The sequence below is a fragment of the Canis lupus genome, chromosome 9 (genome assembly GCF_003254725.2).
Source record: "Canis lupus dingo isolate Sandy chromosome 9, ASM325472v2, whole genome shotgun sequence".
NCBI classification, from domain to species: Eukaryota; Metazoa; Chordata; class Mammalia; order Carnivora; family Canidae; genus Canis; species Canis lupus.
In genome coordinates, this window is record NC_064251.1 from 19512347 (window position 1) to 19528683 (window position 16337).

Sequence of the window (16337 nt, forward strand, 5' to 3'; positions counted from 1 at the left end):
CCCCTCCCCCGGCAGGGCTTGGATTTAAGCCAGCCAGGGAGATGGTACAGGTGGGAGGGCAACAGGAGAGGCCCCAGCTCAAAATAGCCTGACCCCTCCTCTTGGCTCCAAGTTGCTTCCAGCATCACAAGACTGTGGGGACACCAACTCATAGGCTCCCCCTGCCCCCATCTCCACCATGAAGGGCCTTGAATGGGGAGCTGGCCAGTGGGGGGGGGCTTTTGCCAGGGAAGAACTGTTATGGCCCTAAGGGGATGGGACAGACTGAGGGAGCTGACAGGCCCACGCTTTCTGGGTTCAGCTGCATTTGAGGCCCCTGTCTGTTCAGTAGATGAATCCCAGAGACTTGGGGCTCTCCTCCCACCAAGCAACCAGCCTTTTAGATGATGGCCTGGAAACCATCCCGCTACTCGGGGCTGCCTGGAGTGGCTGGGAGAATGTGCCGAGACACCAGATGGCAGGATCCAGAGAAAACCTGCCAGAAAGGGGACTATTTATCTACCTATCTAATCTATCTTATCTATAATTGGAGTTCAATTTGCCAACATATAGCTTATCAGCCAGTGCTCATCCTGTCAAGTGCCCCCCTCAGTGCCCATCACCCACCCAGTCACCCCAACCCCCCACCCACCTCCCTTTCCACTACCCCTTGTTCAGTTGAAAGGGGACTTTTTAGGCTTCAATGTGGCGCCCTGACATTTTGGGTTCCATCAGGCAAAAGCACCAACACTGAACCAGGACAGAGTTTGAAGACAGTTCTTGGCTTGGGGATGGCGCTGGGCTGGGGCTTGAATGCGTCCCAAGGAACCCATCCCAAGGAACCCAGGGGCTGGGCAATCTCACCTTCCTGCAACCTAACACCTGATGCAAGAAGTGAGATCCTCCCCCTGCTCTCTGTTCATGCTGAGAGTGGACTTTGGTTCTGATGAATTCAAGTGTCTGAAAGGGGATGCTTACACTCTTTTTTTTTTTTTTTTTTTTTAAAGATTTTATTTATTTATTCATGATAGTCACAGAGAGAGAGAGAGAGAGGCAGAGACACAGGCAGAGGGAGAAGCAGGCTCCATGCACCGGGAGCCCGACGTGGGATTCGATCCCGGGTCTCCAGGATCGCGCCCTGGGCCAAAGGCAGGCGCCAAACCGCTGCGCCACCCAGGGATCCCGGGATGCTTACACTCTGAATGGGCTCAGAAGCCTCTCCACGCAGGAACCACAAAGGAATGGACACCTGGTTCTCAGGGTTGTCAGGACACCTGGCAGCCAAACCGCAGGCCCGAGGAGGGAGCACAGCAAAGCTGAGTCCATTTACGATGTACATGGAGCAGTTAGGGAGTTGCCCTGTTTTCCGAGGGCCAGGTCTGGTCAGGGCCTGCACTGAGGGTCCCATGTCAGGTGAGCACTAGACTCTGGGCTCAGCCCCCGCTCCTGCTTCTCTTCTTTGGTTTGGTAAAGCCCAAGGAAGTGTTTCCTGCTAGAGTGAGAGCTCCAAAGCAGGGAAGTCAGCCTTGAAAGGGCAAGTCTTCAGTGTAGGAAAATTGATGGGAATGGATTATGGGAAGTGGAAGCAAAGAAGTCAGTTGTTACTCCAGAGGTCCCTGGATGGCCACCCACAGGGCTGTGTTCTCAGCCCATGTCTAAGGGGAGAACAAAGGCCTGAGCCCTCAGGGCCTAGAGTGACCTGCTGTGGGTGTATGTGGGAGACACAGGGATGGGTTTAGGAGGGGTCTCGAGTGCTCTGGGAGGCGCCTCACAGATGACCCTGGGGTAGGTCCTGTGTCCTCTCAGGTGCAGCCCAGGTCCCCTGCCAAGGGGCTCAGAGGCACCAGCCAGAGGGAAAGAATGGGGGTGGGGGAAAATTGGGAGTCTAAATTCGGTAACTGGGGCCCTTCCTTGGAAAACTGGTTCAGTAGGTGTGTAGCGGGACCTGGTGACCAGCAGTGTTAAAAAGCACCCCTGGTGGCTCCGCAGAATCATCTGGCCACTGGCCGCTGGAGATGTGGCACCTGGACAAGGATAGGGCAGTGCCTGGGCACCCCCCAAACCCCCACAGGAGCCACTGCTGCTCCGGGCTGAGGGGGTGCTTTGCTCCCAGCAGCGGAAGCTGGGGACTGGCTCCTCTGCAAGGTGCCCTGATGTTGGCCCAGGGCCCAACTGCTCCTCTTACATGGAGCAAACCTGGGTCAGTACTGACTCCTAGCTGGCAGATGGGAGAAGTCAGGGGACAAGAGCCAATTCTGCCCTGAACAGAGAACCTTACCAAAGTAAAGTAGCTGCCTCTGTGGAACAGTCAGGAGTGGCTTTCCTTGCGGGGCTCCACTGCCACCCCAGAGGGTGCTCCAGCCCAGGCCAGGGGCTCCCATCTGTTCCACTGCCACCTGCGGACCCCAGGAATGCAAGGGCAGAGAGGTTTGGTTCAGCTGCTTCCTTTATTAGAAACAAGTGAGATGTAACCAGTGGAACTACAATGCATTTGGTACTTCCTCCCCCACCCTGGAAATGGATGTCCCTCCCACAGCCCAGAGAAAAGCTCAGACAAAAAGTGAAGCTTCCCCTTCCTGTTCCCAGGTTCGGCACACCTTGCCTGCAGTCAGTATCTCTGAATTTAACTGAATGAGAACGTCCCACACAACCTCCTAGGAGACAGCCTGTTGGCAGGCCTGCCTTCACTTTGCTGTAGGGCAAAACCAAAGATGATTTGCGTCTCCTCTGGTTCCGGAGCAGGTGGGTCAGGCCACAAGAAGGCCGCCCCCTGGGGGGGTGGGCACTGGCCAGGGATATGCTCATGCATATGCTCCCCTGGCCTGACAACCAGGTCCTCATCCTCTCCCAGATTGCAGCTTCGTGAAGCTACAGGCCTTTGGGCCATCCCTTCAGTTGGTTAAATGCTGGTCATCTTTAGGCAAAGAATTCAGACTGCAGGGACCCCCATGCCTGGGCTTCAGTGAGCCAGCGAGTCAGGGGGTCAATGGCAGTTAGGTGAGAGTTGCAGGCAAGGCCTGAATTTCCCATAAACTGGGTGTTGAGGTGGCTTGGTGTGGGCCAGCCTTCAAACTGGATGTGTCTTTGAAAGCAGGCATGGTGGGGGCAGGGGGACAAGCCCTATATACGCCTCCACCCAGAGCCAAGGCCTCCTTTCTACCCAGCTCTCTCCCTAAACAGAGATCAGAGGCCATAAGACTGCCCAGGTGTCAAATGTAGTCAATCCAAAGGCAGAGGTAAACATCTGGAAACATGGGAGTCCAAAAAGCCCAGTGGTACGAACAGGGAGTACTGGTGGCAGAGAGTGAGGGCCACGCCCTGGAGGCCCTCAAACAATGGCTGCCTGAGGCAGGTCCCAGGTGAAGAGCTTGGAGGCCCCAGGGTTGTTCCCTTGCTTGATTCACGCTGGCTGGGGCTCCACCATCCTGCAGGGCTCCTTATGAGGAGGCCTTGGACCCCAAGCAATGGTTCTCTCTGAGCTCTCTGACCTGAAGTCCTGGAAGGGGTGGAGTGAAGAACTCGGGAACTGTTTGGACAAAAAGATGAAGAGCAGGGACCAAGCTGACTCCTGCAGCCCAGGGAGGCGGTGCTCAGGGCTAGGGCTGGGCAGGGTCCCTACCATGACACAACAGCAGAGTCCAAGAAGCAGGCCATGCGGTCTTGGAGGGAGATACGGGGGGCCTTTCCAGGAGACCGGTTTCTTCCAGAGCAGCCATGGACTCCTGGTTTCCATCCTGTGGCCTGGGTCAGCTGAGGCAAAGCTCACTCCAGAGGCTGCTATGCACACCTAACCTCAGCAGCAGCTTGCCCTGGGACCTGGCCCAGAGCTGACCAAGCCTAGCACAGGAAGCCTTTCCAAGTTCCAGGTCCTGCCCCAGGTAGGAAAGAGTCGGGCACTTTGTTCTCTGATATCCTCAGATGCATGCACAGGGTAAGCTGCTCTGGGACTCGGGGTGTTGGCTGGCTGCTGTCTGTGAGGCTGTAAAGGCAAGCCCCTGCCTCTCCAACTCCTCCTGTCTGTGGAATGCAGTGCACATCTTGCTAAGAACAGCAGCTTCTTTGGTCTGGGTATCTTGGAGTCAAGGAGTCACAGGTCAGCCATGATCGCTGGTGCATGCAGTTTGCAGCACGGGAACAACGGGGAGAAGGGAGGCCCCTAGAGGCCGCTGATGAGAATGCAGAACAGTGGAGGGCAGGCTGGGCCCAGCAAGCCATCTCCAGAGCGGGTGGCACAGGTGGCACAGGTGGCACAGCCCCCAGCCCCAGCACACGATTTCCTCCAGCTCTGGGGACTCTGCACAATTAGCCTTCTGGCAAACCCAAAGCCTGAAACTCAGCTCTGTTAGCCTGCAGAGCATGGCTTCAGTTTATGAGAGTCGGCTAAACCTTCCTCCCCACCAGAAGTGGCCGAGAGGTGAAAGCAGCCAGGTCTCGCTCACGCACATGCCCTGCTCTCCTGTCTACCTTCTCCCAATGCAAAGTTATACACAAGCTTGGATGTGGGTTTCTGACAATTCCACAGCTCAATGCTCCCCAAGGGACTTGGCTGAGCGCAGCTGAGGAATGCCTACGCGGACAGCCACGTGACCTGAGGCTCCATTGCTTTTGGAGAAACTGGCAGCATCAATAACCGTCACCACCACCACCACAAAGATCACAAGACATCACCAGCGAAAATGAGATTCAGACAATGGCGACACGAGATCATTTCTGCTGTCAAATCCAGATCGGCGTCTGGACACTGCTCCTTGCTACTACTTGCAAGTTATGCATCTTAGAAAGGAGCACAAGTGATGGCTAATGGATTGGAAGGCACAGGCCAGGGGCTGGTGGCTAAAGGGGTCTGGGTATTGTCCCCATGCCATCCTTGGCCAGCCACCCTAGGGCTATCAGGGTGCTGGCTCTTTGCTCTACGATGAGCTAAGCAGGGATTGCACTGGTATGGTCTCCACAAGGTCCCAGATGCTACAAGGAGGTCAGAGGTCCCCTTCAAACTGCCAGTCACCCCAGGCAGTGAAAAACAATGTCCCATGCGACTCAACCCTATAAGGTTGGCAACAGCTAGCTAAAGAGCCCTTTAAAATCAGTTGGCAGGATGACTTCCCACAGAGCAGGGCAAGGATGGAAGAAGGGACCCCATAAATGAACTCTGCTTCCACAGATGGTCCCCACTGCCCAATGTCAGGATGCAGAAAAGGCCTGGCTCCTGCAGGACAGCCCCAGTAGGGTCAGCTCCACCCAGGACTCCACCTGCAGTTCTGTGACCTCTCAGCCCACCCCCAGCTCGGCACTGTCCCTCCACCTGTCCTTGCCTTCTCAAAGCTAATCATTTCAGCCCATCCAGAAGGGGGACTAGATAAGATTCCCCACATTCTGTTTCTCCTGCTCCCCCAAGAAAAGTCAATGCCTGCTTTCAGAACAAAACAATTCACTGTACCAACATATGTTTCTCTGGCACTGTCCTTGGATTCTAATTCTGAGGAATGACCTGGATTCAGTTTTTCATTAGAGACCAAACATCCTTGTACATTTGGAACAGGAAAGATATTTAAAATATTTATATATATATAATATATATATATATATACTTTTATTATTCACCCGTTAACTCCATAATATGCCAATCACGAGCTAGTTTTCAGCAGTTACATTCCCTTGATCACGGCTGCAGAAGGATGTGATTAATTGGAAAACAGGGAGACCAGAGACACGGCCGGAGGTGACATCACACGGCCGGAGGTGACATCACGCAGCCTACGCCATTGCAATACAATTGTCAAGTTCAGCGGCGGTTTGGTAAAGCCGGTTCAGTTCTGTTCCCTTTGCCAGGGATTCTCACGTTTGTGAAAATTGGACCAACAAGTGGTGGGGTTCCATTTCCTGGTGTGACTTCTCAGTGGCTTTATCCAGACTCTCACTGGCAACTGATTATTGTAACACCAGCCCAACCTAGGAGAGCCGATGGGGAGAGGCAGAGTTGAGTCAACAGTTGTCCCCAAGTCTGTCCCAGTATTCCCCACCCCCCATCCACCTGACTTGAGAAGTCCCAAAGGACTGAGTTGGCACAGTGCCACTAGGCTGAGCCCAGGAGCTCTTATTCAATCTCTGTGAGGGGCGTCCTTCATCTATCAGATCTTTCAAGGAAAGCAATTGCCAGCAACCCGAGCAACACTAGTCACAAGGCTTCCCTCCAGCTCCTCTACCACTATTTTGTAAATGCTGATGACACCATTGGCTGAGGCTGCCCTCTGGAGCTGGCAGAGGAAGGGCTGAGGATTACATTGGAATGCGGGCAGCTGCCCAGCAGAGGAAACCCCTCAGATCCTTAGACTAGAACCTTCCCAGCTAAGCACAGGCAGCTGGACTTGCAGTTCCCTGAGGTGGTCTCCAATGCCCTCCCAAGGTGGCTCATCTTGTGGGGAAAGAAGTTGGAGACAAGCTTCCTGCCTTTGTGTGGCTCCAGGGCCAGTCTCCTCTGCCACCCTCACGCCAGCTGCTGAAGGGGAATGTGGACCCTGCCAGTCTGGCCATCAGAGGGAGGTGACTTTCTGGGGGCCCAAATAATGCTGAGGCTCAGACCTATGGCACCATCTCTGCTGGAGACAAGAACTCCCTGACCCCAGCTGCGCTCGGCATGGACGACATACCTTCTCTGCTCCCATGCTGGGGCATTTCCAATTGTAAAGGTAATACTGCAGGTTGCCGTCCCCTATGCCAAACTTGAGCTTCTCCAGGAAGGTTTTGTTCTCCATGAGATCCAGTGCATTGAACACGTCAAACCCTTTCTGCAGGGCAGCAGGGAGAAATAAGAACAGATGAATAGAGATAAAAGCTGCTTCGCTTTCCTGCCCATTCCTACCATGGCATGGCCATACAGCATGGGTGGCCAGGACAATCCCTTCGGAAGCTCCGGCTGCTTCCAAACTCCAAACTCCAGCCAGCGCGGGCTATCTAGGGGCGGTGCTTGCAGCACTGGGAGCGCCACCCCACCCGGCCTCTCCTCGGTGTCCCACCAAGCGCATCCTTGTGTATGCAGCGTCTAGATCACTGCTCCTGTTGTTCCATGTTATGCCTCCCCAGAACACCAGTCATTTGCACAGTCTTCTCTGGAGACCAAGCCTGGAAGTACTTCCTCTGAGAAGCTGGCTCCTATCAGCTGCTCACATTTGTTCTGTCCCTTTACACCCCAGACACCCCAACTACTAGGCCTTTGCTGTGTACCCTGTGACTTTCTGGCAGCTGATATGCTGTTTTGAGGCTGTGACAAAGATATTTCCCACATTTCACCAAGTCGACCAGAAGGTCTTACAGAGCACAGGCTGGATGGGCTCCCATCTGGCCAGCCCAGGTGGACTGAGTTCAGGCAGGACCCATGATGAAGGGCTGACGCTGACCTCTTTGGGTGTCAAAGAAGCCTTGGCCCCACCCCCCCATGCGCTATAGTCAGCCGCTCCAGTGACTCACCACGACAAGAGACCAAACTCCCCATTCCCACGCTGGGGAAGTCGTAAGGAGAACCCCTTTACTCCTGGAGCAGGCCTGGCTATTCAGGCTCCTTGGCAGCGCCTCCCGTGAGAACGAAACTCACTGAAATAAATCAGGAGTTCAATGCCTTCATTTCATGTGGATGCTCCTTGCTCTCTCCTAGTTCTGAGCTGCTGGCTGAGAAGTGCTGGGCCCCTTCCTACGCAGAGTGCAAGGCCGAGGAGGGCTGGCAGCCCCAGCCACTGCTCCCACTGCCCCATCCCCATGCATCTCCAGGCCCTCCAGTCTGCTCCTCACCATTTTGGCGAGGACAAGGGCGTCGCTCATGAGGTCTAGAAGAGGGGTCTGGGTGTGGACGTTGTAGAAAGAATAAGCAGCCTTTAGACTCTTGTGGGTTGGATGGTTCATGATGGTGGAGGGAAGCGTATAAAAGCTCAGGAAATCTGTCACCTCACCATTCGCATTCTAAAGGGAAAACAATAGAAGGAGGCAATGTCACACATGCATAGGGAACCTACAGCCAGGGAACGGAATGTTTCCTATTGCTCTCATACCACCCCCAGGACAGCTCTGCCCTAGATGAATGGGTGCACACTGAAATAGGATGTGCAAGCAAACGAGAACACACTGGCCAAGGGCACTTGGGGACTGAGCCAGAAGGAAAATCCAGGACGGATTGTGGGCCGAAGTTGCTGAGCACTCTCCCTACACATTGTCAGGGGCTGCTTGCAGCCCACAATCCCCCAGATTGTGTCCCTGATGTCTGGCCAGCATTCCTGCAAGCATGACAGGCAGCGCTCAAAGGCTTATCAGAGGAAGAGGGGACTAGTGCTCTCTACTTCGCCATCCACGGAGGCTGGGGGTAGGGGCAGAGGCAAGAAGGGCTCACGCCAGTCCAGAGGGTTATCATTTTACCAAGTGTAAGCTACAACCTCCAGTCTTCAGGGAGGACCAAGCAAAGAGGACCAAGGAAGTCTAGGTGGTGACACTGCCATCTGTCATTTGGGCCTCTAGTCACCAAGCATGGGAACCCTAGCTGCTTGAGGAGAATGCCTCTTGGGGGCCCAGAACAGCCCTCCCCACTCACCTCCACTACAAAAGTGTCAATGATATTCTCCTGGGGATAGAACCAGTGCTCCACCTCCTCCTGGCTCATGACTGGCGTGAGGTGGAACTGCTTCAGGTACCTGGTGAGGAGCTGGTGCACTACTGGAATGTCCTTTTTTTCCATTGGTCGCAGCCCAGCTGTCTTGGGAGCCTGGAAGGAAGACAGACGAGACAGCATCAGATGTGCTGACACTGAGCATCTTGGTTCCCTCACAAGTCCTGAAGGTACCAAAAACTTCACACTGTATCCCTTCCTACCCTAACCCTGGAGGCATTCACTGAGGCCCTCAAGAGAGAACCCCCAGTCACTCCCGAGAGTGAGAGAACCACTCCCACCCACTGCCCCCAGGCACACAGGCATGAGTCCTGCCTAGTCAGTGTCTTCTGGTCCCTCCCTCCCAGGGAAGGCCACACTCTCTGGCTGAGGCTATTGCTTCAATCTCTTATCCACAAGGCCCAGGCTACCTTCCAAAGAACACAACCCATCAGGCCCCTTCCTTCCTTCAAACTCCCTAACATGGAGCAGAAGACCTTCCACCCACTGGACCAGCTGGCAGTTCTCACTGTCCTTTCCATCCTATTAGCCCAGTGGGTCTCAACGGGGGCAATTTTGAGTATTTGACAATACTGTGAGACATTTCAGCTGTCACAACTAGGAGGAGGGGTGCTACTGGCATCTAATGGGTAGAAGCCAAGGAAATACTAAATATCTTTTATTTTCATTTAAAACGTATTTATTTATTTGGGGGGGGGGGGGGAGACACAGAGATAGTGAGAAAAAGCACCAGCAGGGAGGAGAGGGAAAAGCAGGCTCCCCACTGAGTAGGAAGCCTGACAGGAGGCTCAATCCCAGGACTCTGGGATCCTGACCTGCGCCAAAGGCAGACATTAAGTGAATGAGACTGACTGACTGAGCCACCAGGTGCCCCACTACTAAACATTTTATAACGAATGACAGGCCCCATAATAGAATTACCCAGCCCCAAATGTCAATGGTGCCACGATGGAGCAAAACCCTTACAGACGTGCTGGAGTGGGCCCAGCTTGGGGGCTACTCACTGACCTAGTAAAGCCCCGCTTGGCTCTGCTCCTCCAAACCCTTGCCACCTTATCCCACTGAGTCATAGCTGATTTCCCACACTGGTCTCTCTCCCAGAGACTCAGAGAGCACTTCACAGAACAGCTTCTCGCCTAAGCATGTTGGAACCCCTAGGCCCAGCAGAGTGTACACCAGATGTCCGTCTGTCTTGTTCAGACCCTGCTGCACCAGCCTGCTTCCAGCAGGACCTACTGCCGGTTAAATTCAGAAGAAAAACACCAAACTCCTGGGGCTTCATCTTAAACTGGGATCCCACCCCACAGCTGCTTTTTCTTAAGAAAGGCTTCAGTGGAATGAACCCATGTGATGCTTGGGAGTAAATACTGGGGCTGCTAGAACAACCCCAAAGGCCCAACACACAAAGGTGGGGTCAGCCAAAGCTGAAAGCAGGGTGGAGTTACAGTTTATATACCTCGCTCACTGCATAATACAACTGCTTCCCTGTGTAGAAAGTTTTTAAAAAGAGCTGTTCCGGGATGCCTGGGTGGCTCAGCAGTTGAGTGTCTGCCTTTGGCTCAGGGCATGATCCCAGGGTCCCGGGATCGAATCCTACATCATGCTCCCAGTAGGGAGCCTGCTTCTCCCTCTGCCTATGTCTCTGCCTCTCTCTCTGTGTTTCTCATGAATAAATAATTGAAACAAATAAGTAAATAAATAAATAAATAAATAAGCAAGCTGTTCTAGGACCTCAGCCATGTAAATTCCTCACTAATCCTGAGGTCTCCAGGGAACACTTGCTGACCTCATTTCTACATGGCAGCTCCCACAAGGACACCTCAAATTCTGCCATTGGAAGGGGCTAGCACCCATGGTGGGGAGGTCCAGAGACATTCTTCTGGCTGTGACATCACTTTAAGAATGCTCTCTGCCGGAGCAGCCCTGGTGGCTCAGCGGTTTAGCGCTGCCTTCAGCCCAGGGTGTGATCCTGGAGACTGGGGATTGAGTCCCGCATTGGGCTCCCTGCCTGTAGCCTGCTTCTCCCTCTGCCTGTGTCTCTGACCGACTCTGACACTCTCTCTCTCTCTCTCTCTCTCTGTGCCTCTCATGAATAAATACATAAAATCTTAAAAAAAAAAAAAAAAAAAAAAAAGAATGCTCTCTGCCTGCCTAGAACTCAGGACAAATCTGTCATTACAACGGGAGGAGGGGCACCTGAGTGGCTCAATGATTGAGTGTCTGCCTTTGGCTCAGGGTCATGATCCTGGGGTCCTGGGATCGAATTGAGTCCCATATCAGGCTCCCTCTCTATGTCTCTCATGAATGAATGAATGAATAAATAAATAAATAAAACCCTAAAAACAAACAAACAAACAAACAACAGGAAGAGACACCCATCACAGTCCCTGTTCCCAATCTGTTTTTCGGGGTGATATCTGTCACAGTTTCTCAAAACAGGACACCACTGACCCAGGCCCAGTGCTGATCAGCCCACTCCCAGGGTGATTAAGCCGGTGTGGTGGCTGACAAATGCAGGCAGGCAGCCCCTTGATCAGTAGGCACCCAGTAACCATGCTGACACGGACCAGAGAAGCTCTGTGGCAGGAAAGGCAACTTTCATGTCATTAGGGTCCTGAAACCAGGCACAAGCAGAGAACGAGAAACAGCATTTCTTTCATGGGAAAACTAGGTAAACTGAGACCCAGAACAGAAAACCAGCTGATTCCAGGCTGCCTACTCCTTTACTGGCCAAATCTGGATCAAGGGCACTGGGATTAGAAATCTGGGCTTCCTCCTTTCCCTGACTGAGGCCAGGCTGACACTCTGTAGCTTATTTACATGGGCTCTGGGTGGTGTTGCAGTTCAGCTAGCAGGTTCATCTTTCTTTTATTTATTTTTTAGAGATTTTGTTTGTTTATTCATGAGAGAGACAGAGACACAGGCAAAGGGAGGAGAAGCAAAAAAAAAAAAAAAAAAAAGGGAGGAGAAGCAGGCTCCATGCGAGACCTCCGAGATCACGTCCTGAGCCAAAGGCAGATGCTCAACCACCGAGCCACCCAGGCATCCCCAGGTTTATCTTTCTAGTTATGCTTCACCTGGGCTACAATCACAGAGAATAGGTGTTCCCTGAGCTCATCAACAGAGGACACAGAAGTCCATCCAGGTGCAGACACAGGAGACCAAGAAAGTCAGACTAAAATAAAATTCTTGCTATAGACAACAGAAACAACAGAGACAGAAAGTCCAGGAATTCGGAAACCCTGAGTTGGGCCACTTTTCTGACACCACTCCCCTACTCGCCCCGCCCTGCCAGAGCTCACTACGGTCCTGCTGAGGGCCGGGCTCTCCTCAGCCTCTCCCACCCCTGCCCATCGCCCCCAGCACCACTGGCCTCTGGCAGTCGGTAGAGCTTCATGGTACGCTGCATGGTCATATTTCTGCTTAAGTGGGAGAACTTCACTTCAATCAGCTTCCGTGGGTTCAGGGACCGATGCCAGTACCTGTGGGGGACACAGATGTCCTGTCCTCAGAGGACTCTGTCAAGTTCCACTGAGGGAAGGCATGGAGCTCTCTAGATGGCCGGCAGGTGGCGCGAGAGACACACCAGGCCCCCGTGAGCGCCAGGGCCTGTGCTGGGCCCCCAGTAAATGCAGAGCTGCCACAGCTCTTCCTGAATTTTCTTTCTATTTTTCTTTCCCAATTACAAGAGCCAAGTCCACGAAAAGACTTGTAGTCTTCTCGGAATGTGTATCCTCCTCCCCTCCTCTACTGCATTTGCCTGGTGTTTCACTTCTCAAATTTTTGAGGCAGAGACTATTCAACTGCTTCACACAGCTTTCTGACAGCTGAGGTCCAGAGGCTGTCCTTGGATCACAAAGGGATCAGACAGGGATCTGATTCCACAGGGTGCAGATGTGGGCTCTTTGGCCCACATAATATTCAAAACAAAATGGAGCCAACTGCTTAAAAGTCTTGAACTTTTACCATCAAAATCCAGTTTTGTGCTGGACTTTAAAAACTACAATAAAACCCCAGCAGAATTACCTTCTGCTTCCAGAAGGCAGGATTTAGCAGGACTGGAGAATGGCTAACCTCTCTGGACAGGGCACTGGCTCTCCAGTCTGTTCCTACGATCTCCCCCTTCATTTCCATACCTCCTACCCAGCTTCTCTGGGAACCTACCAGCCATCTTATCAGACAGAGAGAAGCAAGACACTCTCAGGCATGCACCAACCGAAGGCCAGAGCTGCAACTCAGTGACACAAGCTCCTTCAGCCAAAGCAGGCACACCAGGACCCTGAGTGCCTCTCAAGAGATCTTTACCTGCAGGTGCCAACAGGCTTTGGTAATACCACCCCGGCAGTGTAAACAGCTTGGAAAATGCCCTCCAGGTGAACTCGCCGGGTTATCTCCCGGATCAGGACTGGAGCCACCCTCTTGGAGCGCAGCTTCTTGTGGACACACAGGAAGTTGATCTCTACCATCTTCTTCTCTCTGGAGAGAAAGGGAAACACCCCAGTGACCAGGCTTTTAAAGGGGAAGGTAACCCCTTCAGGACCTTGGAGCAACCATGGGTGGGGGGGCTTCAGCTCAGGCATGCGTTCTGCTGCCACCTGCACCTGGCAACCAGTACTCGGACTCCTCCTGTTCCTCGCTGCTCTGCTGCACCAGGCAAGGAACCCAGTCTTTTGAACCAGACCCCACTTTCAAAGGTAGGTGGGACTGAAGCAAACTCCTTTATTTAAAGGTACCACCAGGATCTGCCCCAATAGCAGGGAGAGGAGTCCCACCTTGAGCTGGCAAGGCACCCCAAAGTAAGTCAAGGGCTATCCAGAAGTTTTAAGGGTTCTGACTCCCACAAGAATCCCAGGCCTACAAAGCCCAGAGAACTGTGGCAGATGGTTCTGGTGTTTCCAGGGAAAATAAAGAGCAGAGCTCACAAGCCCTGTGACTGTTTGGATGTTGAGTCACAGTGGCTTCAGGCCCATTTCTGAAGCTGCTCAAGTGCACCACCATGTGACAGGTTCAAGTGCAAACGCGGAGCCCCTGTGCAGGTAGCACCCAGCCCTCATGGTGGACCTCATCCAGCACAGATCATGAACAAGAGAACGAGCAACAACACAGAGCAAAAGGGACAGCTCCTGTTATGAGCTTCTATTCCCAGCACCTGAGTTCCTCTTCACCCTCTTTTGTGGAAGATGGGGTATCTTTTCTTCCCCCACTCTCAGACCAAGCAGGATGGTGAGGAGGTGGGGGTGGAGTTCCCGGTGCTTACGTGTCATAGATGTGGATGTTTGCTGGGATGGCACTGATGAACCCAACCAGTTTCCGACTTGAGACCACTCGAACCCCGCAGTGCCACTGGGGGAGCCAGCCAGGTGGCCGGAGAGCCCTAGAGGAGAGACAGAGGCCGCAGCTGCAGGTGACCAGTGGGCTGGGCAGGCTGCCTGCACTCTGCAGCTGAGTCTGTTCTCACCTCCTGTTTCACTTCCCTAGGTAGCTAAATTCTCTTGAGGACCAAGCCCTCCTGGACACCCGTGGGATCAAGCCAGAGGCCTTGTCTGCTGCTTAGCCCACCTGGCCTACTTATCCACCCAATCCAAGGCTGTCATACTGAGGACTTTGTACCTGATCTCATTTCTTTGTGCTCACTCACTTTGATAACTGAAGTCAGAGGACCGGCCTCACTGGCTCAGCATCCAATGGGTCCCCTGGTTGTGAAGTGATCATGGATCCCCCAGAGCTCTGGTTTCCACCTGCCCTCCGGGTATCCTCACCCCCTCTTTCTGCCTGCCCAGTCTTCCTTTCAGGCAGTCCCTCTCCAGTTCAGTGCTGTGTCTCTACATTCCTGGATACTCAACATGGCACTGAGAGGCTGCTTGACTCAGCCAAGCAAGTAACCATATAACCAAGTGTGCTCAGGAACTGGATAGAAAATGACTTTTTTTTTTTCTTTCAAAATCTCAGTAGGTCTTTTCTTTCTTTCTCACACCAAGTCACCATATAACACAGCATCCCTTCTTCTGGGTACTGATGCTACAAAGGGTCTCCTTCACTTGCCTTAAATAAGATTTCGATTCTCAGCTCCACCGGAAACGAGATTCCTTCAGATGTGAGTACTCAAAACGGACACCCTAATTTGCCATTCAAAGGCTGGTTCTTAGCAGGGATGAGAAGGTGGGCCCACCGTGGCAGCCTTGCCTTGTGCCCCACCCAAAGCCACCACCAGGAAGCCCTCATGGCTCACCATAGCAGAAAGTCCGGGGAGTAGTCAAACCGGAACATATTGTCATCATCCTCCACGTAGTTCTCATTCAGGAGGCCATAGAGTTCTTTGAGCTGCAGAGAGACAAGGGGCTGCCTCAGAGCCACCCTGCCATGGCTAGGGGTGAGGGAGGGCCCAACCTCGACTCCCTGGGGCTCTACGCTTTCCAGAAGGACAAGGCAAACCATGTTTCATCTCATAAATCCTTTCGATCCAGGCATGGCAGGGACTCTTTCAGAACGAGTACCCTAGTTGTACCAGGAAACCGAGCCACCGAGGATGGCAGAGCAAGAATGTCATCCAACTAGCCGGCTACTCCATTGTTAAGACACAGAACAAATGAATAGATGAACGAGGAAAACACATGCATGGCAGAAAGATATCACCTTGGGGAACTATCAACCTGCCTGAGAAGCCAAGTGCTAGTTAATGTGGCATCTTGGGGGCACCTGGCTGGCTCCATCGGTGGAACATATGACTCTTGGGTTTGTGAGTTTGTGCTCTGTATTGGGCGTAGAGATTACTTAAAAAAGAAAATCCTAAAGAGAAAATGTGGCATATCAGGCAGGCCTCAGAGGCAACAGATGGGGGGGGAGGGGGCCTGAGATGGCAGGTGTGTCTGCTCCAATCTGCTTGGATTGGCTCTCAAGAGAGTCCTAGAGGAAGGACTGAGTAGTAGCTATCTTCATATGGTGGCAGGGCTCATTGAAAGTCGCATCCAATCCACACTGCAGCCTGGCCAGCCTACTCACCACACCACGGTCCCCCAGGTCCAAGGCATCCCAGGTGAAGCCCTGGGGCAGGGTGTAGGGCTCCCGGCGGATGTTGTCTTTGTCAGGCTCCACGGGACCATGGGTGTTCACCACTTCTCCTGGAAGAAGAGCATAGCTAGGAGCCTCACCCCATCTCAGGGGGCGGGAAGGGGCTCAGCCCAAACACTGACCACAGCACATTCCTCCTGTCCCTAAGAGCCCTCCGTCTGAAGGACACTCTGTGCTTGGCAACTACAGACCATCTCTCCAGCTACCCTTAGTCCTCAGCTGAGAGCCAACTCCTAGCAAAGCCTCAGAACAATCACTAAGATCCAAGGTGGTTGGTTTTTTTTGAAATTCTTTTAAATCTCCCTTTGGTTACTAAATGGCAAACATTTATCTTGACTAATTTGGCATCCTGCCTCCCCGCTGGTATAAAGAGGACTGTCATGGTCCTGGACCAGACCCATCAACCTGGACAGATTTATAAGGAGTTGCAACAAGGCTGCTTTTGTGTCAACAGCAACAACAATGTACTGCGCCCACTGCTGACCCAGAGGATGGTATTGAGGCGCCAGGCTCAATCTTGGCCCTGCCAGTCTTGGCTTTCAGCAATGTGGGCCACTTAACTACTGCTGCCAACTTGGTTGTTTGGTGTTTACAGAGTCCTACAAGCGTCTTTAGGCTGAATCACGGAAGCCACACAATGCTG

The 16337-nt window shown here is 53.0% G+C and overlaps 1 protein-coding gene across 3 annotated transcripts in view; it reads right to left on the reverse strand.

Moving 5' to 3' along the window:
* Positions 1-2407: 2407 nt before the first annotated feature.
* Positions 2408-16337, reverse strand: part of NMT1 (N-myristoyltransferase 1) — a 40509-nt gene continuing 26579 nt past the window's right edge. For all 3 annotated transcript variants that reach the window (XM_025440698.3, XM_025440699.3, XM_025440700.3), the window contains 9 exons: positions 15626-15744; positions 14856-14947; positions 13884-14000; positions 12932-13102; positions 12000-12108; positions 8552-8722; positions 7762-7929; positions 6627-6764; positions 2408-5928 (listed from right to left, as the gene is read on the reverse strand). In XM_025440698.3, coding sequence (XP_025296483.1) covers positions 5908-5928; positions 6627-6764; positions 7762-7929; positions 8552-8722; positions 12000-12108; positions 12932-13102; positions 13884-14000; positions 14856-14947; positions 15626-15744 — 1106 coding nt within the window. In that variant the 3' untranslated portion in view covers positions 2408-5907. The remainder of the gene's footprint in view (positions 5929-6626; positions 6765-7761; positions 7930-8551; positions 8723-11999; positions 12109-12931; positions 13103-13883; positions 14001-14855; positions 14948-15625; positions 15745-16337) is intronic.